The 26737-nt window shown below is 38.7% G+C and overlaps 1 protein-coding gene across 1 annotated transcript in view; it reads right to left on the reverse strand.

Moving 5' to 3' along the window:
* The window catches only part of LOC124401493 (proton myo-inositol cotransporter-like), a 53411-nt gene extending 26947 nt beyond the window's left edge, over positions 1–26464 (reverse strand). The window contains exons 1-3 of the mRNA XM_046873855.1: positions 25583–26464; positions 12886–13045; positions 10671–10879 (exon numbers count right to left, since the gene is read on the reverse strand). Coding sequence (XP_046729811.1) covers positions 10671–10879; positions 12886–13045; positions 25583–26180 — 967 coding nt within the window. The 5' untranslated portion in view covers positions 26181–26464. The remainder of the gene's footprint in view (positions 1–10670; positions 10880–12885; positions 13046–25582) is intronic.
* Between the last annotated feature and the right edge of the window lie 273 nt (positions 26465–26737).

Here is a 26737-nt window from a genome sequence, read left to right on the forward strand (position 1 = left end):
CTTTAAAAAAGAGGAAGATTTCTATTTTATTAGGTTTAAGACAATGTGTATTGGGCAAGAAAGAATCATTCATTCACTACTTTATCTTGGTAAGTGTTGCAGTGAATGCCGAACTTGTATACTGGAACCTGGATGGGATGCAAGGACAATAGATATAAACTTTTGTACTTTCATCTACACATCGGAGCGTTTTTATGTAGTGTGGACGAATAGTGACTAAGTATATAAACATTTTTATCTCTAACTGACTGCAAATGCCACCACTACGCACTGTACATCCATTAATTATACACAGCATTGCACCAGGATATAGAGTCATGGCAGTGGCACAAACAGAGATGAAATCAAATAAATATGGCATTAATTAGACTATTATTTCTCATATGATGATGAAGCTCCAGCTGGACCATCTCCCATGCCAGTTTGCACATTACTGAGTCTGGCTCACACTTTTGGAGCTTGGCTCTGTGTTTTCTGGTCTGGTCTCCACAGATGTGCCGGAGCAGCTGGATAGTTATGCAAAGGGCACCAAGGGCCGCTGGTTGCTAGGATCCTAAAGCGAACACTGTCCAGACAGATGGACCCAGGAGAGGTACGCACTATGTCTTTTTCTCATGTTTTTTTACTTGCTCCTATCTCTTGTCTGGCAGCATTGGTCCTTATAGGCTGTCAGAAAAAATGGTAGTCGAAAATAATGTCCTACTTTTATCTTGCTGTCATGCGGTATAATTAATCACAGTATATGGTTTCTGGATCTCTTTTCACCTGTTGAGGCTTATAAAATGGAAACACATAAGTGGAAATTTACATGAACATACTGAGGTTTTTATGGTTCTCTTTCATCACTGATTGAACTTATGCATAACATAGCATGTGTGCTTATGCTCAGTGTGCTGTTGAGATCTAGACGAGGTAATGTACTGTGTAATGTGAGAAATACTTCAAAAGCTGAGAAAGAAAAAAACTACAGTCACAGTGTCGAATAGTATTATTAGCCTTTTCATCAGTCATGAGGGGAGTCATACATTCCAGAATAGACAGAAACACTGTAGAGCAGAGATAGTGGGCTGGCAACAAAGCAAAAAAGCAAAAGCATATTGTCGCTTGATGGCAGTCTTTGCCCCTGCAACGAAACACTTCAAACGTCCAAAAGAAGGAAATAGGATAAAGGGGCCATGCTGAAAGCCAACTAAAGAGGAAGAGGATAGAAAGGATGAAGGCATGGGGAGACTGAATAAGGTAATGTACAGTTAGAATAAGCAGAAACAGGATAAGTAAATACATGCTAATTATGCATTGTTATACTGTTATATTAAGTTATAATATACAGTTAAACACTACCCATGCTGGGGACACAAACATACACACACACACACACACACACACACACACACACACACACACACACAAAAACCCCACTTTGATATAATATGGTAGGCGGCAGCAAAGTGATTTTCAATGTTTCGTACTAAATCTGATCCTTTATTTAGCCAAATATAAAAGCTGTGTATCCTACTGTACATCCTTATCTGAAAATGCAATTCTGTCCTGACTGAGGAATGTTTATATATTTCCATGAATTGTGATAATTTTTTCTATCAAAATGTAAAATTTTCTAATAGTAATAATTTAATACAGGTTCACATGTAGAAAATGCTGCACCTGTCATAATAATAATAACAATTGCCTAGACGCATTAGGTGCTAGACGATAAGGTGGTACCTTAGTAGTTAAGGCTTTGGATCTAAAGGTTGTGAGTTCAAATCCCAGCCACACCAAACTGCCACTCTTGGGCCCCTGAGCAAAGCCCTTAACCCTATCGCTGGTATGATCTTGATCTTGCCAAATCTTGTGAATGTATGTAAAATATTGTCATGCTATTCTTCTGGTTTATTCATTTACGCTTTCTGTGTAATAAATTCTGACACTGGTTTCCAACAGAATTGTTCAGCCCTGCCCATTTTCTTCCAAAGAAGGAACATGGAAGCCTTGTTATTGGTTTAATTTCAGTTGCAATCCACATTGTAGGCAACAAAAAGCCTTTAAAAATAAAAAGAAATTGCCTCCTTTAAACATACTGGCCTCAGGAACTCTTTATTAATCTTTTACCAATTCAGTTTTGTTTCTGTATTGTTGTACAGCTTCATAAGAGACAGAACATACAGTATTCATATATATGTTTTCCTCCCAAAAGTATTTCAGTCATTTAGCATGCTCTAGGGCAAGCCAGGCTTTTTAAATTATACTCCAGGACCCTTTATTTGCTGAAAATGTTTTAAAGGTTCATCTGGAAATGCAGCAGCCTGGATTGTGCTGCTTCACCATGATATTCATTCCTTATTACAAACCTGCAGGGTGAAAGCAAAGCTCTCACTCTTCTGCCCTGCTCTATTATTTAGCATAAGAATATGAAATGATTTCATTTTTGAAGACACGCGCGCAGATGCACACTCTGTCATCTTCTCTCTCTTATGCACTCAGAGATGTCTCTACCTATCATCATCTGATCATCTGATCTGTGAAGCTCAAGACTGAAAATGCAGCCATCTGCTCTTGTGTCTTGCTTTGAGCTACAGTATAGCTGCATTTGTAAGCAGTGAAAGACATGGTGGTGGCTCGGCATTTGGATTCTCAGAGAAGCATCAGGTGCATTATAGAATATAAAAACTGGATTACAAGGTCTCCATGCAAACAAAGCATAGTGTTACACAACATGCTGGAAAAAGGCTTCAGGCTGCAAACAATAAATGACATGGACAGAGACAACAACGAAGACCGTAGTGCGTACAAAACTAGAACACAGAAAAAGGTTGTTTTCAATTACCGATTGCTTTGTGCCCTGAACTATGTCATTTAAGGGGTAAATGCTTAATAAGCTATTTTATAACAAACCTCAATTTCTGATAGGGAAATTGTGTTTCCCCCCGAAGGTCGTTTCCAGTGACTGTCATCATTGGAAACAGGCAGAAAAAAACTGTAGTTTTGCGTAAATTATCAGAAAAAAAAACGTACAAAAGAATAGGCTAGAAAATTAGTCAACATTAATATACAATATAGCTATTAAGTATAATCTTTGGATTAATATATATTGTTATTACAGATTAGCTAATAGAGGTAATATCTTAAAAAACTTATAGAAAGCATCAAGGTCAAAGATATTTCTTTCTGAATATACTTAGCTGAAGAAAATCAACTCACTAGACAGTTACAGAGAACAATATAATAATTCTAGCATATTTTAAATGATGATTTGATTATAAATGTACAATTTTAATTATCCATGCCATTAAGGTACGCTGTTCTGTCAGTCAAAATAATTCATTATATCTTGCCTCAGGTCAGCTTACGGCATGCAATAAAAGATTCATCGTTTTTGTGAGGTGAATGAGGAACTTTGAGCAATAAAAAGTATCCATATTTTAGCATCTCACAGCATTAATTACATCTAAACTACATATTACAGCACCATAATTATTCACTATGGACAATCTATCTATCCATCCATCCATCCATCCATCCATCCATCCATCCATCCATCCATCCATCCATCCATCCATCTATCTATCTATCTATCTATCTATCTATCTATCTATCTATCTATCTATCTATCTATCTACCTTGTCTACATCACACCCACTATTGATTTTGAATACTGCATTGTATATTTGCTTATAGTATTATCATCTTATTAAAAAAGGGGCACTACCCTATTGTTATGCGAGGAATCTGGAGGCAAAGCCGAAGTGAAAGCAAATGACAGTTTATTTGAGACACAGGGCAATAACCAAACACACTCGCCGTAAAGGGTGAATAATCCGGGGGGGCGCAGTGGCAGCGCGGTCCACGGTGCATGAAACACAACAAACAAGTAGTCGGTGTATGATCCACGGTGCGCTAGGAAGAAGCGCGGCGTTGAACAGTCCACGGGAAAGCGTGTGACGGGCAGCAGAACCATGAACAATAACTGACAAGGTGTGAGTGGAGGTGAGGGGTTTATATGGGATAGGTGATTGCGTGATAAACGAGGTTCAGGTGTATATGCCTAGTATGTAGGGGATGAACTACGAGTGGGCGTGGCCCGCACAGGAGAAGGAGCAGGTAGCTCCCTGACACCTATGTACTGTTGGTCACATCTACAACTATATTTAAATACACCCTAGGCCAAGGTTTTGTGAAATCCTGACGTCACACACATAAGTGCTCATTCCCATCCAAACTGTTAACACAAATGGTAAGCACACAGTGGTTTAAGATGTTTTGTTCACTGTATAATTACAATTTTCTGGAAATAAGAAGTCTAGCCCAAACATGTCCCAACAAAACAATGTCCTTGTGCAAAAAAATAAAGCTAAGACATGGATTATTTCAGTTGGAATGAAAAAAACTCAAGTGTTCTGCACAAAGCCTTTTTTAAGCCCACTAGACACCTTTGGGATGAATTGGAACACTGACTGCACCCAGGCCACCAACAAAGTCAGATGGCTGAATTGACAGAAATTATCACAAAATTTAATTGAAAGGTTGTTATAACAGCTGTTCTTTTGTTTTCAAGTCTAAACCAGGCTGACAGAATTACTGAAAGAGAATGTCATGAATTTTATCTCAAAACTTTATCTGCGTAAAAACTTCAACACTTTAATAGATGGTTAGGGTAAATCAGAAAGTATGTCTATAATAACATTACCATCCTGCCAGATGTTGTTTGCTTGGTTATGTGTGTTATTAAAGCTGATGACTTTAGAGTTGTTTAATCGCTGACTTGTGTAGTTGTTCTCAGGCACAGAGCAGTTTGTTCCACCTTTAATCCAGCCTATTGCTCATTTGGGTTTTGCTCATTCGCCACTGCAAGTGATTACTACAGAATAGAGGCTCTGGGTGGATTTTGATTAGATTTCAAAAGGAGCAGCCGATCTGGCATCCTTCTCTAGACCTCTGCTGGAGACTAGCAAGCTGAATTGGAGAATTACAAGCCGAATGTCCAGAAAGCATTGGTAAAAAATGCAGAAATACAAGCCAGCTCTGTCCATCAAAAAGCTTAATGATGGCAGGCGCTGAATGGACGTCAAATGGCTCCACCTAACTCGCTCTGCCTGAAAAGACTCCTATCTGCCTGCTTTAAGCTTTGATCTACGTAGTGAAAGATCCTCTGAATCACGATTTAATTCCCCACTAATGAGTGCACATGAGGGAAATGGTGAATCGGGTTTATTATGGTTGTTTAATGTTCTTTCATATAATCTGCTAAAAAGGACAATTGGAAAAAGAACATGGAAAAAGAAATACTTACAGACGTACAAAAAAAACCACAAGAGAAAACTGATGAGATGCCAGTCCAAAAATTGTGTCGTTCTATTTTATCTATGAGGGACATGGTAGAGAGTGACAGTAAAGAGAGAGAGAGAGAGAGAGAGAGAGAGAGAGAGAGAGAGAGAGAGAGAGACAGAGAAACTGATCTTTCTGAAATTGGATAAACTGAAATGAATTAGACAACAATGCTCCTTGCATCATAATATTCAATTACAGAGTGCATTGAGGACAACTTGCAAATCTTGTGAGAGGAAAGACTAATAGTGTCGAGCAAAGAATACAGAAGTGTTCAGGGTGTTAAAAAATGTGTAACTCTCTGAGAAACAATGAGCGCTTATGAAGCAATAATGCAAACAGGTGAAACAGTAACACACACACACACACACACACACACACACACACACACACACACACACACACACAATATAAAGCTATGATTCCTACATACTTATATCTAATGGAACAGTCAGCTGTTTTCATTAGGCTCTGAAAGAATTTCACAAAAAAACCAAAACTGTGAATTATTTATTCCCTGGGCAAATCCATTAATACACCCTCCATTTCTCCTGTGTTCATGCTTCATTGTGCAAGCTTCAAAGAAGCTGCCTGACCCGTAGCTGGCACATAAATACAAGGACCTGAATTAGATATGTGTTTATCATCGTATAAAAATAGACAGCTTCATTAAACCACAAAGAGATCAAAATGCCCATGAAATGAATCACCGATCAGATGAACATGGTTTATGACCCTGGGAAATCGCTTTTAAATGATATCAGCTAAAAGAAGGCGTAGAGAATGGGGCCGTGATGGGAGTTTGCTATCCGTTTTTTTTACCAACCTAATTTGAGAACATATAAAAGCATTTTGCAAATGAACAATTAAAGATGTTTAGTCATGAATAACAATTGGTTTAGAGACAGTGACAGTAACAAAAAGACAGGAGGTGGAGCTGAAGGTGGCAGAGTTAAAGATGATGAGATTTTCATTGGGAGTCACGAGGATGGACAAGATTAGAAATGACTTTATTAGAGGCAGCGGGTATGTAGGACGTTTTGGAGACAAGGTGAGAGAGGCGAGATTGAGATGGTTTGGACATGTGCAGAAGAGGGACATGGGGTATATTGGTAGGAGAATGATGGAGGCAGGCAGGAGGAAAAGAGGAAGACCAAGGAGGAGGTTTATGGATGTGGTGAGGGAAGACATGCAGGTAGTTAATTTAAAAGAGGCAGATGCAGAGGACAGGGTAGTATGAGAGAGAAATTCAGCTGTGCCGACCCTAATGGGAGCAGTTGAAAGAAGTAGTAGTCATGAATAACAATTCAGTTGAGATTAAACAAGCTAAGCAAAGCACTAACAAAATAAATTCTATTTACTTTTATGTTCTCACAAGAATTTGACAATGATTGCATGCTGGTTTCATTGCACTATGAACCAGCAATTTCATGTTTAATTGTATGCCTGCAAAACAGCAAGAAACTTATATTCAACTATATTGCTATCACATTTAGTATGAAGAATTAAGGGGCATTAATGACGTCGGTATTAACACTAACGTTATGAATTTGTAAAATGATTGTCAAATTGATATATTTTTGTGTTTAGTATTATTGAATTGTCTTTATGTATAAATATATTAGTGTAAATTAATCATATGTCTACCGGCATGTGAAAACACTTTCATACAATTTCATAGAGAAAAGAAGTTGACATTTTCTAGCACATTTTACATTTACACTTGCTGTGTTTAGAGCATGCCCTTTTCCAATGCAATGTATTTAGGATTCTGAACACTACAGGCTGTCCTAAACTGAAATATGTTTCTCCTTTGTATGCATCTCAACTAAAGTTCTGACATTTCGAAGCCCTTAGATTCTGTCTTTAAAAATGAGACTGAAATGTTTGATGTTGGTGTATATACAGATCCCGAAAGTCAATGCTGTTAAATGTGCAAAGGATTGAACTTTTGATTCCATTAAAATGTACAATCTACACTGGTCACTGATGGTCTGGTGATACATTTCCAAATAAGGGCTAAACTAAAAAAGTGAGAAATGGGCCAAAAACCAATATGCATTTCGCACAACCTTCCCCTAAAACAACCCAAAGTGATATTAAAGATTATTTTCTCTTACAGTTCTTTTATTACAGCAATTATACATAGAGCAGATGAAAACATGAAAATTGGAATAAATAGATTAAAACTTTCCAAGGATACATTAAGAAGCTATATTTCCAAATAATGTTTCCAAATTACTAAAAATATTTAATAAATATTTAAATATAAAAATATAAAAAATATATATTTAATAAATATTTTTTATGTGGTGAAATAATCCAACCTGCCCTGTGACAGAATTTTGTTTTACTTTCCATAATCTGTGACCGACACAGGAGCATCTTGGTTTCAGGGATTTTAATATAAAAGGTAAATTCTGTTCAAATTTATTTTTGTAAATTAATTAATAATTTTTTGAATAAGTTACAGCGTGCTCGGACCATTAAATATGATTTGCCAACGTGAATTGCAAATCCTGTCTGCAGTGTGGCCTTTCTGCAGTTATTTAGTTGTTATTTCTTAGCTTTACTGATTATTTGTATACATATTTGTCTATATCTTTGTAAGAATATCTGTACATTTTGGCTTTAACATGTTATAAGGAATTGCATATATTTATATCCAAGATTAAAAAAAATTATTTCAAGTACAACATATCATTCTGTGACAATAAATATATGAAAAAAATACTTCAAATAAACATTTTAAATACACCACACTAAATAATTAGCTGTAGCCTGCCAACCCTCCAGAACCAACACACTTACACAAAATCTTTTGCATCCTCTCTTCTGAGAAACAATTCAGAGCAATTAAAACAACTAAAAAAACAGCAACAGCTTCCACCCCCAAGTCGTGTCTTAGACAATCGCACCCAGCTCTTATCTGTAGAGACTGTTTGATTTATATTAATGTACATATAATGTAATGTATAGAGCACCCATGTCATACAAAATTGTTTTTCTAGGTGTGATCTGCTGATCTCTATTAAACCTAGACATATTACTTGTATGTGTTTTAGGGCGGACTTTGAACAAAAATAAATGGAGGTGTGCTGTTCATCCTGGTCAGGGTCTCTTAAGTATTATAGCCTACCCCGGAAAATCCGAGAACATTATGAGGCATTATGCATCCACACGGGCAATTTCGTGTTGCCGAGATGTTTTTGGGATGTGGGAGAAAAATGGATAATCAAGATGACACAAATGCTGACATGGGGAATATGCGAAACTCCTTTCAGACAGCAACATAAGCTCAAAGGATCAAACCAGGACCTTGAAGCTGTGAGGCAGCAGTGCTTCCTGCTGTGCCACTGCGCTGCCCAGTGTGAGAACCCCACTGTAGAAAATTGCTTGGCTCCAGTACTTGCTTAATAATGCTAAAGGAAAGCAAGTACACTTTTGTTTGTCACATATACAGTGCAGAAACCCAGAGAATTAAACAGTTTCAGTTATACTGCAGCTTCTCTGAGCATATACATCATCAGCATAAAATTGTATGTAATTAAAGTGAAGTCAAGTATAACCTGAATTTGAAAAAGGAAACAAAACTGGAAAAAATCTAATTGCTATAGAAATGGGTTTGAAATGTCCAGATTGTGTTCAGAAGAATGGTGTTTTCTTCTCCACTCTCTTGTTTAAAGGAAATGGCCAGTGACATTACATGTCTGAAAGGTGAGGGCTAGAACATTGCGTGTATGTGCGTGTGTGTGTGTGTGTGTGTGTGTGTGTGTGTATGTGTGTGTGTGTGTGCGTGTGGGTGGGCGGTTGTGGGTGATGGCCCTAAGCCTTCCGGCTTATAGCAGTCCTCTCAATTACATGGTCTGAGTGAGAGACCTTTAGCTTTCACTACCCTAGATGATCTTTTATTTTTCAGAGTTACTTTTAAAAAAAGTCTTTGGCTCGATTTGACAGCTGTCACATATTCTATGAGCCATGATGGTTTATAGACCAAATTGGAAAGCAATTTACTGACTGTTCATATTAGTGCCTATAATACATAAAAAGATCCTTACTCAATCAGGCCCCATTTTAAGGTTTAAATCTCTCTTTGACTCAAAACCAGTTTAAAATCATGGACATTTATATTCCTTCATTAGGTACTCATTTTATATTAATAAGAAATTAAGAAGATAGTTCAGCCCACAGTATAGCCCATGTTACCCAACTGGAGATTCAATAAATGATCAATTATTTACAAATAAACAAACATTAAAAATTCCAGAAATGATTGCATAAGTATTCATTCCCGTTGCTGTGGAAACTTAAATAAGTTCTGGTGTAACCAGATGTTATCAGGAGTTATATAAAAATAGATCTATAAATTGTATACACACCCTGCAGGTTTTAGTGATGTACAAGAGAAACAGAAAAAAATAAAAGTTAGATGTACATTTTTTTTTCCACCTTTAATGTGATATATCAAGCAGTTCAGGTACTGGAGCCAAGGTCTTCAGAGGATCACTGCTGCTGTAGAGCTCGGTGTCAAGCCTAATGACTCACAGAGCACATCCAATTTCCACAGCTCAACTTGACCCGCTGTGTGACCTTGCACTGGCTTTACTCACTCAAAGCTCAGAACACTTCTGCTTAGGAAATAGGATCAATCTGTCAGAATGAGTGGCTTTTCTGAAATCAGCTGATGATGATGACTTGCTAAGGTCTGAGTTCACACAGAGGATTGTAAGGTTTTCAGCCGAAGGGCTGATCAACAGCAACATCAAAAACAACAGCAGCAACAACATGACAACACAACAACAACAATCATAGTAATAATAATAGATTGAACACGAATACTTCACAATGAGGGAAAAAAATCAGAACAGAATTAAAAGTATTTTAATATTCAGATGGATTAGGAAAATAGTTTATTATTAATTAAGCTGTAAAAAAGTATAATCTGATATTTACTGAAGTTTTTTCTAGACTTAGCATGTGCACTTAGCAGTGACCAAAAATGGAACTTTAAGGAACTCCCCAGCTAACAGAATATTTCAAATCAATTATTTTCCGTTCCCAAGATACTCGCTCAATGTTCAAGACAGAGATAAGCGTCTTATGATTAAGTGTAAATTGCTACAATGAGATCAAGTTAGAAACCAAAAAAAAAAAAACATTTTGCCACTATGCCTCAGGTCAGTCACAATATTGACCAATGCCGTCTCTGTAACATGCACATATGTACTGAAATTAGCTGGACGAGTGTAACGCCAACACTTCATTGTTCAGGTTGAAAATAAAATAAATTGAAAGAATAAAATAAATAAATAAAGGTGTTTGTTGTATGGCTCAGATGTATGACTCACCTCCTGCACTGTCTTTCTCCTCTTCCTCAATGCTGCTCTTGATGCTCTCATACTCCTCATCAATGTTCTGGTTACCTCGGATCTGGCTGAGAACGCGCCGAGCCTTCTGGGTAAGACCCTTTTGGATAAGCCAGCGAGGACTCTCGGGCAAAAAGAGGAAACCCAGGAACTGCACAAGAGCAGGCAAGGTCGACAGACCAAACATGTATCTGTACCAGCAGAGAGGAACAGCCATAAATAAACATGAAAGAGAACCATTACCAAATAACATCATTATTTAATTATATCACACATATTATAGTGTTATAATAGATAATTCAGGCATTCTATAGTGCTCTTTTATTACCTATGTATCTCAAATTAATCATTTGCAATTGCATTGCCACACATATACTGACTTTGCCTAAAGGCAGCTTAAGGTGCAACATCAAGAACAAAACAAACAAAAAAACTGATGGTAATTATTTACGAATTCTCTGAATAGTGCCATATGCAGTTTGGCCAGTAACCACATGACTAGAACCTTTGGTAATAGATCAGAGGCCAACAGAAACAAACACAGGTCTATTTTCCAAAACCCACATTATAAGCAATTGAGGGTTAAGGACAGTGATCAGGGGACATTGACTACTAGTGACTATCAGGCAGTGATACTCACAATCTTTCAGAACCTAACCTACTAATTTTCTGGTTAGAATTAGGGCTAAAACGATTCCTTCAGTAACTCAAGTAATTAAAGTAAAAAAAGCATGCTTCGTTTTGGGCCTACACACGATGCACTGTGTTTCCCCATGGACCATTATTATTGACGCACCACCCGCTCAACTCTGGAGTGCTCTGGACAGGTGAACACAAAAGAGGCTGCAGAAAAAAAAACGTAGGAACGGGGGAAAAAAGGAGAGGATTCAGGCCAGAGAAAACGTTAAAGTTTCCCAAGTTTGGAATCATTTCAAACTAAAACACCATATAGTGCGGTTACTATTTTAAATATGTTATTTAAAATGTATTTTTATGTTTTTATTTATTTATTTGTATTTTGATGTGATATGGCATGAATTAAATGCACTAAATATGTTTAGTTTTTACAAGTATGCAATTTCAGCAATAAAAATTTAAACTTTACTAATAAGGAAACAAATTACTTGTTCATTTTAAGAGACCCGTCTTATTTTATCTTAAGATACAATCTTAAGATAAAATTCTAAAAATAAACATCTTTTATCTTGAGATTTTATATTAAGTATACAAAAAGAAAATGCACTTCTTATCTGATTACTTGAATAATCGACAAAATAATCGGTAGAATACTCGACTGATAGATAATAATCAATGCAGCACTAGTAATAATATCTGTACTTTACTGAACCATTGGATTCATTTAATTGCATTGTATTTTGGAAAAGTCCTGTAGGCTGCTTGGATCTGTCACTGGGTTAAGCCAGAGTATTGCCGAGCTGAAACTCTGGCCCTTGACCAAGGCCCTTAACCCTCTTTGCTCCACGGGTGCTGACCGTGTGCTCTGATTCCAGCTTCCTTACATCACTGGGGTATGCGAAGAAAGATTTTCACTATGTTACGTAAATGTGACAAATCATTTGCCTCTTTACCTTTAATTGTCAGAATATTATTCATTATGCAACATACTATTTTTGCCCCTCTGTGTTTTTGAAATATATGCTAAAAAAAACTTGAAGAATGCCGTAGCAACATTTCCACTCTTGCAGAAGACTTCAGTGTGGCTATATTGCACATTACCCAAACCTATGCTGTAGAAAGATCTCTTATTGCATGACTCATCCATTCACCACAAACCATGACAGCTTCATTTTCGTTATCAGGAAAGCCAGCCGAGTGCCAGGCTCAAAGCACGAGCAGATGTGGTTAATCTCAGTCTCTTTCAATTCATAACTCATATTCGCTCCCACATATTACTGTAGATTCAATTGAATCACTATAATAAATCACCTGAGAGAGACAGTAATAAACAGAGGGTGTGTATGTGACAAAGAGCAACAAACTGTGAGTCAGAGAGCCTAAAAAGCACAATAGTTTGTAGTGAACTTTAAATGCCCCCCATTAGCCACCATAATCATGCTCTACCAAATCCAACATATTTAACACAATTGCCTTGGTGAAAGTGCAGCGCTAACAAGATACTGATTTTGCTTTTGTACAGTGAATTCCAGTGAATAACAATATCATGAATATTGTGAACCTCCATCCTCCATGTTGCACATAGCTGAATGCTCCGTCAATGAGGCTGGCCACAAACTGGCCAGCCGTGATGAAGAGTGTGTTGATGGTGACCAGCTGTCCTCTCATTTGTGGTGGTGAAGACTCAGCAATATATACAGGAACAGTCATGGAGCCGATACCTGAAAGAGCAAAAATATAAAAAATTACTGGAAAATGTTGTCTCGAACTTAAACTTTCTTTTTTTTTTTTATCTCTCTGCCTATCCCAATTCTGTTTCAACAACCTCTTTCTCCATATGCTTTCCTGCACTTCCTCATTCCACCACCACGTTTCTTTGTCAAATGTCTCCTCGAGTAACTTCCTAGCTGTGTCCATTATCACTTCTGCAGTATTTGCGCAATCATACAGCATCTCTTAATCACCTCCGAGCCCCTGTCTGACCTCTTCCCTGAACCTCACACTACAGTCTTCCTTCTTCAGTTTCCACCATCTTCTTCTTCTTTCAGTCCTCACTCTCCTTCTCTTTTCTTCACCTCCATTCTACAGACCATTATCGGATGCTGTTTAGATACACTATTCCCTGCCAACACCTTACAGTCACCAATCTCTTTCAGGTTGCATTTCCTTCATAGAACATAGTAAACCTGTGTGCACCTTCCTCCACTCTTATACGTCACCCTATGCTCCTCCTTCTTCTTAAAATAAGTGTTCACCACTGCCATTTCTTTCCTTTTCGGAAAAATATACCACCATCTGCACTTCCACATTTCTCTCCTTAAGGCCATACCTACCCATCACCTTCTCATCACCTCTGTTCCCTTCACCAACAAGCCCATTGAAATCCACCCCAATCACCAATTCTTCATTCCTAGATACACCTTCTACCACTTTATCTAACTCGCTCCAGAATTTTTCCTTCTCCTCCATCTCACAACCCACTTGTGGAGCATAGGCACTGATGACATTTATCATTACCCCTTCAAATTCCAGCTTCACCTTTATCACTCTATCAGAAACTCTCTTCACCTCCACTACACTCTTACTGTACTCTTCCTTCGGAATTTTTCTTTCCATCCACACCATGATAACTTCCAATGTTCCTGCTCTTACTCCCTTTCCACTTGGTCTCCTGAACTCTCTTCCTTTACAACATTAAAAGTACCAACTTTAACCTCCACTCTTCTATACTTTTCCTTAGCCTGCTGTCTCTGTAGAAGTCTTCCACCTCTTCTTCTCCTCCTTTGTCCAACAAAAACCCAATTTCCACCGCTACCCTGTTGGCTAAGAAATACCTGTGGCGGTCGTTGTTACCCGTCCCTCGACCGATCCAGTTAGACCGATAGTAACGAAACTATCCCATTTATCTGGGCCTGGGACCGGCACTAAGAGTGCACTGGATTGTGCAAAACCTAATGGCTAAGTTTTTAAAGCCACAATGTATGCTGCTAATTTAATAATAGTATTAAATAAGAGTAAATAATAGTAGTACAAGAATACTGATTAATTAAAGAATACACATTAAATACAGTATGTAAAGAATAAATTAGATTATTAATAACACTTTAAGGCTTGTTTTGATCATTTTGTTATGTATTTTTTTGTATCAGCAATCTCTAGGATTTATTGGAATTCTGTAATTGATGACTATACATCAGGGGAACTGTAGGTGGTGGTGAGAAGTGCTGGATGATTGGGCAACTTCTGCAGAAGTGATAAAGGAGACAGCTAGGAAGGTAGTTGGCGAGAGAGACATGAGACATGGTGGTGGAATGAGGAATGCAGGAAAGCATACAGAAAAAGAGATTGGCAAAACAGAATTAGGATTGGAAGAGAGATGAAAAACAAAGGCAGGAGTAAATGGAGATGCGGCAACAGGTGGACATTAAGAAAGGAAAAAAGGATGTGTACAGATTGGCTAGACAGAGAGACTGAGCTGGGAAATATGTTCTGCAAGTTATGGCTATAGCAGGAAGTGCATAGGGTCAGAGTGAGAACAGCTATTTAGTGGATGGAAAGTCAGTTGGACCAGATGAAGCATGGAGATGTTTAGGAGAAATGGCAGTGGAGTTTTTAACAAGGTTGTTTAACAATATTCTGGAAGGTGAGAGGATGCCTGAGGAATGGAGAAGGAGTGTGTTGGTATCGATTTTTAAAGGAGATGTGCAGACCTGCAGTAACTACAGGGAAATAACGCTGATCAGTCACACCATGAAGATATGGGAAAGAGTAGTGGAAGCCAGGCAGAGAATAGAGGTAACCATCTGTGAGCAACAGTATGGTTTCATGCCGAGGAAGAGCACCACAGATGCAATATTTGCTTTGAGAATGTTGATGGAGAAGTATAGAGACGGTCAGAAGGAGTTGCATTGTGCGTTTGGGATTTAGAGAAAGCGTACGACAGGGTGAAGAGAGGAGTTGTGGTATTGTATGAGGAAGTCAGGTGTGGCAGAGAAGTATGCGAGGGTGGTGCAGGACATGTATGAGGACAGTGTGACAGCAGTGAAGTGTGCAGTAGGAAGGACAGACTAGTTTAAGGTGGAGGTGAGACTGCATCAAAAGCTCTGAGCCGCTTCCTGTTTGCAGTGGTGATGGACAGATTGATGGGATAGGAGTTTCCATGGACTATTATGTTTTGTGTATGTCTTGTGATTTGTGGAGAGAGTAGGGAGCAGGTTGAGAAAAGCCTGGAGAGTGTGTAAGAGAATTGAAGAAAATAGTGCAGGCAGGGTGGGTTGGGCGAAAAGAGTGGCAGAAGTTATTTGTGATAGAAGGGTATGTGCGAGAGTGAAAGGGAAAATTTATAGGACTGTGGTGAGACCTGCAATGTTGTATGGTTTTAGAGACAGTGGCATTGACTAAAAGACAGGAGGTGGAGCTGAAGGTAGCAGAGTTGAAAATGTTAAGGTTTTCGTTTGGACTGACGAGGATGGACAGGTTTAGAAATTAGTTTTTTAGAGGGACAGCGCATGTCGGACGTTTATGGAGACAAGGTGAGGGAGGAGATTGAGATGGTTTGGACATGTGCAGAGGAGGGACACGAGGTATATTGGTAGAAGAATGCTGAGGATGGAACCACCAGGAAGGAGGAAAAGAGGAAGGCCAAGGAGGAGGTTTATAGATGTGGTGAGAGAAGACATGCAGGAAATTGGCTTAAAAGAGGCAGATGTAGAGGACAGGGTGGTATGGAGACGGATGATCCGCTGTGGTGACCCCTTAACGGGAGCAGCCGAAAGAAAAAAACTATTTGATAATAGTTGATATAGAACTAATGATAATGATAATAGAAGTGGAAATAAAAAAAATCCATGAAATCCTGGGTGTTGTTTACCCTTACAGCTAAGAATGAGCCACACATATTTCCTAATCAGCAATCAGTTTTCCTCTGTAATAACCCAGTTACTTTTAATCACCAGACAATTTTCACTTTCCTGTTTTTCCCTCTCTATAATTACCCTGTGTATAACCACCCACTTTCTAATCACCCAGTGTTTAAGCACCCACTGTGTGTCACCCAGTCACTTACATGTTAAACATATGTGCTTATTTTTGGACACCACTGGCTGTTCCACAATGAAGCACACTGGTCAAATTGATTAATCATTTATGTAAGGAGTTGGTCTAACCGTGGTACAGCTAAAAGTCGTAAAAAAGGGTTTGCATTAACAAATAATGGAATACTAACACATAACAGGTGATCATAACTAGGTGTTCACTGCTATGGGAACAATGGGTCAGAGAAAGAGAGAAAGAAAGAGAGGGAGGCTGATAGGTTAGATATTGCTTGCCAACCGAAGTAATATTGTTTGAAAGAATGTTGTCCATCCCTCAAGTACAGTTACAGAGTCTTGTAGAATCAATGCCAAGGCATATTGAAGCGGTGGTGGTTTACCCATGGAGATACACATTTTGAATTGAATATTGAACAACGCTGTGTACAACCTATTTCACATTTGTATATTGACAATCACAGGTTCCCTGGTGGTCTAGTGGTTGGGATGCGGCGCTCTCACTGCTGCAGCCGGGTTCGATGCCCGGTCAGGGAACCGACCCCAGCCATTAGGGTTGCACAAGCCTTAGTGCCGGTCCAAAGCCCGAATAAATTGGTTGCATTAGGAAGGGCATCCAGAATAAAAACATGTGCCAAATCAAACATGCGGATGATCCGCTGTGGCGACCCCTAATGGGAGAAGCCAAAAGAAAGTTAGTTATTGTGACAATCACTAAACAGAAATAAAACGAAATCTAATCTGTAAATAGTGTGTAAACTGTCTACCAAATCCCAGGTTTCTATTTCTAGGTGATAAAAGGCTTTATTTAAAAGCAAACCCCAAAAAAATATGAGGACACGGGTGGAATATTAATGTGATTTATCCCAAAATGAAAGCCAGCCCTTTAAGCACAATGCCAAAGTGTAATTTTGTCTCTCATTACATGGGGCTACTTCTGAAACATGTCCTTTATTTAAAAAGGTGAGAATTGGTTAAGACAACATTTATGACACAGAGCACAACTTTTATAAATCAGATTCAATTAAGATCAGCCATGTAACTGCCTATAAATCTTTGGAACGTTAAAATTGTGTCATGCACTTGAAAGTGTGCCTCTTCGCTCCAAGGAAGGAGTTTTTGTGATACCAGTACAAGTAATGTATGACTGGAAGAGGAAATGCTTTAATGCTGCCCCTTAAGTGGCAATTATGAGTTAAGCCCTTTGGTTTTATGACACGGTACTCAAACAATGAACTAATGATTTTGTACTGTGATTACGGTATTGACGGCAAATGGTTTTTTTTTCATCAGATTACTTAGCATGCCTCGAAAACACATCAAAACACATCGATGGAGAATAAATCCATAAAGTAGATACTCATGTATGGTTACAACCCTCCAGTCAATCAGAAGGCTCTTGAGATAGCTTTGATGTGACAGGCCAGCCAGTCATGCTCATCCTGAGCCAATTACAGCACTGAGGTGTCATATTGTGCAAAAGACATTTGAGAAAAGAGCTTGCATATGAACAAAAACACACACCCTTTTGCTTCCAATATCCTGGGATAAAGATATAATCCGAGGGCAGAACAAATGTCTACATGATATTTAAGTGGAACACAAACAACGTGTGCTTGCAGATTCTTATGACAAGGGTCACAGCATCATCGCTTGCTGTAAAGTCTATTAATAGCTGCTGCTCACTGCTTCCTGACGCTCCCATTGCTTGCTTGACGACGCACCTGTTGCCATGGGAACCGCTTTGCTCCCTGCTCACATAAGGTTAATCAATACTCTGTGTCTTTTAAACTGCATGGGCTCCACTTTGACACAGTGACGCATTCTTTACAGCTGTGATATACATTATGTTTTTATATTGGTGATTTAGCACACCGTTCTGTGTAAACTCTAAAGACCAGGAGATCGGCAATTTTTTAAATACTGCAACCAGCCCATCTGGTACCAACAACCACGTTCAAAGTCGCCGAAAGATTACACTTTTTTCATTATTCTAAAGTTTGCTGTGAACATTAACAGAAGTTCTTGATCTTGCTCTGGTTTCATGCTCTCTGCTGCTGCTAAATGATTGGCTGGTTAGATAACTGCCTGGCTGTGAAGGTGGACAGGTGTTCTTAAAGTGTGTGTGTGTGTGTGTGTGTGTGTGTATGTGTGTGTGTATGTATATATATATATATATATATATATATATATATATATATATACACTATATTTTTATACTCTCTGTGTGAAATAAAAGTGAAAGTTACAATAACATAGGTGTATAAGTATACCCACCTATTTATTATTGGGGCTGTGGTTGTCTTAAGAATTAACATACACATACAATCTCACATTCAAAAGAAACAAAGCATGCATGGTATCTTACTTCTTAAAAGTTCTCAATCAAAAGAGGGGTATAAAAAATGTCCAAACCTTAATATACACCATGGAACATGGTAAAGGCCAATATGTTCCAATAGAGAAAATTACGCACCACAATGACATCCAATGGTGCTCAAAATTCCCAAAATTTTCTAAAGACAAAAATTCTACCAAGGTAGCTCCCAAGAAACCTTAACAACGAGAAGCTGCAGGTATATCTGACAAGACTGATTACTCTCTGTATGTGACAGCAATCTCTCATATTTCTCACATGTCTAAGCTGTGGGGTAGAGTAGCTGAGATGAAAGCCCTTTCTCCTCAAAAAAAATCCAAGCTCAAATGAATCACCCTGGAGCTTTTATCAAGGGGACAGAATCATGAACAGCTACAAATCCTAGTCGATTTTAGTTTAAGATATCTGCTAGTAAGCTTAAAATAAAAAATACATTTTACCTTTGAGTAGGACAATGACCGAAAAGCATGCATTGAAATCATCAAAAAAAAGTCTTAACCAGAAAAAAGTCAATGTATTTTTTAAATGGTCTAGGGGCAATTAAACCCAGATCCTGGACTAGAATCTAACTAAAACACTGTGGGGTGACCTAAAGCAGGCTGTGTACAGGAGAAGCCTTTACAAGCGAATGGATTTCGAATGTTTTTGCAACATAGAGTGAAAAAGCCAAGATGTCACAAGATGCCACGCTGATAGTTTCTTACACAAAAAGACTGAGTATTAGAGTAGGGATGTGCACACTTATCTACCCAGGTAATGCTTCTATTTAACTATTTTCTAAATGCTTCTCACTTATTTTCACATGTTGTAATTGTCACATCGATAGTGGAAAAAGGTCAGACATCACAAACTTTATTTGTTATATCTGAAAAAAAAAAAAACATTTAACCTACATTATACAGTGGTGTGAAAAAGTGATTCAGATTTCTTATTTTTTTGCATGTTTGTCACATGTTAATGTTTCATATCATCAAACTAGTTTAAATATTTGTAACACAAGTGAACACATCATGCAGTTTTTAAATGTTTTTAATATTGAGGGAAAACACAATCCAAAACTACATGGCCCTGTGTGAAAAGTGTTTCGCCCCCTGTTAAAACTGTGGTTTATCACACCTGATTCAATTTCTCTAGCCACACCCAGGCCTGATTACTGCCACACCTGTTCGCAATCCAGAAATCTTTTAATTAGGACCTGCCTGACAAAGTGAAGTAGACCCAAAAGCTAGACATCATGCTGAGATCCAAAGAAATTCAGAAACAAATAAGAAAGAAAATATTGAGTATTGAGATCTATCAGTCTGAAAAAGGTTATAAAACCATTTCTAAAGCTTTGGGACTCCAGCTAACCATAGTGAGAGCCATTATTTACAAATGGCAAAAACATGGAACAGTGGAGAACCTTTCCAGGAGTGGCCGGCCGACTAAAATTACCCCAAGAGCACAGCGACGACTCATCCAAGAGGTCACAAAAGAACCCACATCATCATCCAAAGAACTGCAGGCCTCACTTGCCTCACTTAAGGTTAGTGTTCATGACTCCACCATAAGAAAGAAACTGGGCAAAAATGGTCTGCATGGCTGAGTTCCAAGATAAAAACGCTGATAAGCAAAAAGAATATAAAGGCTCGTCTCAGTTTTGCCAGAAAACATCTTGATGTTCCCCAAGACTTTTGGGAAAATACTCTGTGGACTGATGAAACAGAAGTTAACCTTTTTGGAAGGTGTGTGTCCCATTACGTCTGCCGTAAAAGTAACACTGCATTTCAGAAAATACCAAACAGTAAATTATGGTGGTGGTGTGATGGTCTGCTGCAGGACCTGGAAGACTTGCTGTGATAAATGGAACTATAAATTCTGCTGTTCAACAAAAAAATCCTGAAGGAGAATCCCGGCAATCTGTTCGTGACCTCAAGCTAAAGCGAACTTGGGTTCTGCAACAGGACAATGATCCAAAACACACCAGCAAGTCCATTTCTGAAAGGCTGAGGAAAAACAAAATAAAGACTTTGGAGTGGCCTAGTCAAAATCCTGACCTGTATCCTATTGAGATGCTGTCGCATGACCTTAAAAAGGCGGTTCATGCTTATAAACCCTCCAATGTGGCTGAATTAGAAAAATTCTGGCTAAATGATTGGACTAAAATTCCTCCACAGCGCTGTAACGGACTTAAATTATCACGAATGCTAGATTGCAGTTGTTGCTGCTAAGGGTGGCCCAACCAGTTATTAGGTTTAGGGGGCTAAACTTTTTCACACAGGGTCATGTAGTTTTGGATTGTGTTTTACCTCAAAAAATAAAAACCTTCATTTAAAAACTGCATGTTGTGTTCATGTGTCATCTTTTACTACAGTATTATTTAAATTAGTTTGATGATCTGAAAAAGAAAAGAAAAAGAAAAGAAATCAGGAAGGGGGCAAACACTTTTTCACACAACTGTATAAGACAAGCTAAATGGAAAATCCATTTGTGTAAAAAATTAAGAACACCTTATGATTCAATAGCTTGTAGAACCACCTTTATCAGCAATCACTCGAAGTAATAATGTTCTGTCTCTCACGTCACTGTAGAGGAATTTCAACTTACTCTTCTATACAGTGTTGCTTCAGTTCAGTGAATGTTCCAGGCCTTTGTTTATGCACAGCTCTCCTAATGTTTATTTGAGTTGACTGACTGAATCATTGCAGCACCTTGATTCTGTTATTTTTTAGATGTTCTTTTTTTGATAGTGTGCTTGGGATCATTGTCCTGTTGCATAATCTAATTTCGGCCAAGCTTTACCTGTTGAACAGTTGAACTCAGATTTGACTCTAGAAAAGATCTCTGGGCATAAAAAACAAACATACATTTTTGCTATTTCTCTAAGCATTGCATGGTCTGGCCTTGAGGTGCATTTGCTGGGACATCCACTCCTTCCTGGAAAACATTTAACTGCCTCGAATGCTTTCAACTTGTGACTAAAGCAGAACAATGAGTTTTGAATCGTTCGGAAATGGCCTTATAACCCTTCCCAGATATCATTCCTCCTTGCCATTGTGCACACACCAGAATGCTCCAGTCTGTCAAACTGCTAAAACTTTGGCTTTGTTAAGAGGTATTTACACTTGCTGATGAGCAGTTAATAAAGGGCATTTGATTAGCTGCACCTGACTGCTATTAGCATCTTAATTCCTTTGAAAGCAGTGAGGGTTTTGTTTTCACATGTTTTTTGCATTTTGGCTTTAATTTTGCAAAATAAAAATCATGGCACAGTGAAATGTTGTGTTGTTCATCTTCCTCGAGATTGTATTTACTTAAAGACCTGATAAGAACCAGATGATTTGTGTATATGTGTATGTGTGTGAGTATTTAATGATTTTTACATCTTTTGTGCTTTTGGTAATTATCATATCGTGCTGTCATCACAAAATCTTTCACAACAGCGATTACACTTTCAGGGCAAATTTATAATCTCCTGCAGTTTTACTTGTGTGAATGGGAGAGTAAACTGTGAGGAGTTAGTAGGAAGGATAGCAATGACTCTGCCTTTCATTAATACTGACAGTGAATGAAAGCTTTGCTATCAGAACCTAGTCTTAATAATGATGTTTTGTTCAGGCCCAAAATGAACTGTCTTTGGTTTAATGGCTAAAAAAGATTAGACTGAGATTGCTGTAAAATCGAAATAGATGCTCTAACATAATAGTAGAGGTCACATTTGCCTTTCCCTGCAGATACATATAAACAGAGGGAAAAACCTCTCCACTTAGATGCCAAAGAGAACTCCTATTGCTGCCGTCTACTGTTGAGCAAAGACCTTTCCGAGGTTATAAAGGTCTTTTGATGGCAACAGATTTTCAGACATTACAGCTAACCTATCCTTTCATAATTAATGGTGGAGCAAGAACCATTACATGTACTTTAAGAACTCGACTTGTGTGTGAAATGAACTCTAGACACCAAACTCTTCGTATTTTGCCATTCGTTATTTGGTTTAAATTTTCATGCTGAACGATGACAATGGCTAAAGGTCATCTATTCTCATGGCTAAAGCGGCTCTGGTTCACCATGAACCGCTTCACTGGTGTGCTGGCACAAAGGGCAACTCACAAATAATTGGACTAAACCTCTCAAATTGGAAGCCAGCGGTGTCCACGGGAAGGTATGACATTTATTTGCTTGACGAACAGACAGATTTGACCTTTTGGTAACAGAAAATACTAAGCAAATTGTTAATGAGTGTCAATATGTTGATTAAGACAGACTGGCAGAATATGTGTGCAAAATAATTAATGAGAAACATTACAAAAATATCTGGCTAATTTGACATAGATATCAAGGTGATGATTAGGTGTCAGTGCGCAGTGGGTCACTCAGTCATTATACTTCATTAGTGCCATGCTAGTTTATATTGCAAAAGCATGCATTATTGTCCATTGAAAATATTAATTCATTCTTTTTTTCTGAAGCAGGAGGTTCAAAGGTGTTTAAACAGCTTAAACTAGTCTGTTATAACTCTCAAACTTCTAGTCATGTATTTTTACACTGAATCTTGACATAAATTGTGCTTGAATAGAGAACTTAAAAATAGGAATGGAAAAAAAATGGAAAATTCACTGCAGGATATACTGTCAACGGTTGTCAGGCTATGTGACTAACTTGATCCTAATTAGCAGAAGATAAGAAATCTCATATCATAAATGTATACTTGAGACTTTCTCTGCGATGTTTTATATAAACGTTGCACATAATATGCATGTGATAATTAATATATAGTTTCTGATCCCTTAATGTAGCTTTGATATTATGTCAATATAGAGGGCAGTACATTCTAATTAAATAAGACAACACAGGTTACAGCAGAATATTGGCGTTTTTATCAAATGCAATTGTTCAATAATGTTGTATGTTAGGTCTAGACATTGTTCCAAATGAAATTCTTCTTTCAGAATAAAAAACTGGCTTTTATTAGAGTTTCTCTGGTTGAACTATAAGACATATCCATTTTCATGATGCTTAGATTATTATGTTTAAATGTAACATTTATACCAATGCTATGCTAACATCTGTCTTTCCTTCACAATGTGAATTGTAATGAAAAGTCATATTATGGATTTACATCTATCAGTCATCATTTTAAAACTACTGACAGGTGAGGTAACCTGATTTTCTTATGGCAGCTGTCAATTAGTGGGATATTCAACACAGCAGGTGAACAGTGAGTGCTCAAAGTTGATGTGTGGAAAGTGTGAAAAATGGGCAAGCAAGGACTTTGACAAGGACGAAATTCTGATGGCTAGGTGATTTGGTCAGAGCATCTCCAATACCACAGGTCTTGTGAGGTATTCAGTGCATGCTTTGGTTCGTACTAGTCAAAAGTAGTAAGAAAAGACAACTAAGGAGCCGTTAGCTGCATCACTGGCCTCCAAGGCTCATTGATTCGTGTGGAAAGTGACAGGGGCCCACCTGGTCCCATCCTACAGAAGAGCTATTGCAGCAAAAATTGCTAAAAAAGTTAATGCTAGATTTGTTAGAGATGTTTCAGAACACAGTGTATCAGGCTGTGTAGCTACAGACCAGTTTTAGTGCCCCTGTTAACTGCCAAAAGCACTGTACAATGGACATGTGATCAGAACTGAGCCATGGAAGTAGGTGGCCTGAATAAACAAATCGCAATTTCTTTTACGTCCCATACACAGGTAAATTTGTGTGACCTACCTGCAAAAGATATGGCACAAGGATGCACTATGTGAAGGCAAGCTGGAAGAGATCGTGTGAGGATCTGGGAAATGTTCTGCTGAGAAACCTTGGGTCTTTGGCATTCATGTGGATGTTACTTTGACAATAAACCACCTACCTACAACTACCAAAGCACACCTTCTGAGGTTTTGTGTAATCCATACTTTTCTAAATCAGAGCTGTTTTAGTACAAGAGGGACCTATGCAATATTCTGAAAGTGATTTCAATTTTATGGCTATATGGTTTATATTTGTATATTGTATGGGTGTGTACATCTTCAATTAGATTTACACTCTTTCTGTTCTAAGCATTCTATATCTGTAGGTACGACTCAACGAACTACAGTGTGTGTTTTGTATTAATTACCTAATCATCATATACTGCGTCACCACACAACAAATAAATACTTATTCAAAGATTAATTTTATTTCATTTTAGAGATTTATTTCTATATGGTAAGTAAATAATTTCACAATAATTTCTTCTATTCATTTATTTATTTTAAAAAAGAGCAACAGTTTCTTTCTACAGTACCATAGCTATACATTTATACTATACCTCTGGAAACCAAATAAACAAAAAAAAATTATAGTATTTTAATCATTAAAGTGAAATAAATCTGTCCTAAAGTGATCCATGGACATTTTTTTTTTCATTTATTTATTTTCTTTTGAAGGGGGTCCTGGATACAAACCATTTAGGAACGGGTGTAAATGTAGTGGGTCTTTAATACTTTGGGGAACACAGTAGATCTGTGCATCACTTTTCTGAAAAATAAGCGATGTGTTTATTGTTTACTTGTTTCCATTATGTTGAAATATTGTGCATGAAGCACATGTGCTTTTCTAAACGAATGCAACAGTTACACTACTCTTGTAAACTGTTATTTACAAAACTAATGAAATATACCTCCTGATAATAAATGTGCGCGAGCGTTTCGGAGTAAAGTTTTCGAGCGTGCGCTCTGCGTTTGTGGTGTAAATTAAAATGTTTTATATGTACAAATTATGTGTAATATTTTATGTCTATATATTAACCTGGCACTTTATTTCTGCTTTATGAATTCACTGTAACTTGTTTCTGACTGGTAAATTAATACACGGTCGCTCCTTACCGATCCCGATTCCGACAACGAGCCGACCGACCAAAACAGTCTCCTTGTTCGGCGCGGAGCCCATCACGACCCCGCCGACAAAGAAGGCGAAGCTGGCCAGCAGCACACACGCTCTTCTGCCGAACACGTCGTTCAGAAGGGCGCCGGCGAGAGCGGAGAGAGCCGCGGCGGCCACGGTGCCTGAGACGAGCAGCTCGTGCCACGGCGGCGTAACGTTGTGCTCGCGCTTGAGGAGCAGGACGGCCCCGGACACGACCCCGGCGTCGTATCCGGTTAGGAAGCCACCGAGCGCCGCGAGCAGCGCTAGCGCGCGCACGAAGGCCGGCGCGCCGTCGCGCTGGAAGTTCTTGCGGGCGGCGCGCTCTAAGTCCGCGGCGTCGGAGGAGGAGCAGGAGGCAGCGCGCGCGGCGTCGGAGGAGGAGGCGGGCGGGGAGGCGGAGGCGTCCAGGCTCGCGAGGCTCGCGCTGGATGGAGCGGCGATCAGGCTCCGTTCTCCGCCGTCGTCGTCGTCGCCTCCTCCCGCTTTCTTCCTCCTCTCGCCCATCAGGTTGGTCATGCTGCGGAGGGTGTAGTCATGCTCGGAGGATTTGCGGGACATAAGTGGGGGGAAACAAATGTTTCAAAGTGTTGCAAAAAGGATTGACGGTCGTTTAGTAAAAAAAAAAAAAAAAAAAAAGTGTGTATCCCGAAATCTTTTTTTTTTCTCAAATATTTGCAGAAGTATTTTTTTGTAAAGAAGTGCCTGTTTTTCGGCACGAGTGTTCTCTCTTGTGAAGCTCAGATCTTTGCATAAAGCAGCATCAGCATCATTACCATCGTAAACATCCTGGTGGTCCAAAGTCGCGCGTGTGGATGGTTAAGAGATGCGGGGTGGAGAAGGGCGTGAGGGGAGAAGGGGGGTATGTTCTCGCAAAGTGAGGCGTCGACTGCTTTCGTCATCACCGGCGTGTGTTTCGTGACGTGTATTCGGTGACTGATACGAGCTCTGTCTGTCTGTCTGTGTCTCTCTCTCTCTCTCTCTCTCTCTCTCTCTCTCTATCTCTGTGTGTGTGTGTGTGTGTGTGTGTAACTCCGTGGTAACGGCTCTAGGATACTGATTAAAGAAGGTCAGGGGATCTAACTCCAGTAGCCAAGCTGCCACTCTTGGGCCTGTGA

The sequence above is a fragment of the Silurus meridionalis genome, chromosome 18, assembly GCF_014805685.1.
Source record: "Silurus meridionalis isolate SWU-2019-XX chromosome 18, ASM1480568v1, whole genome shotgun sequence".
Taxonomy (NCBI): Eukaryota; Metazoa; Chordata; class Actinopteri; order Siluriformes; family Siluridae; genus Silurus; species Silurus meridionalis.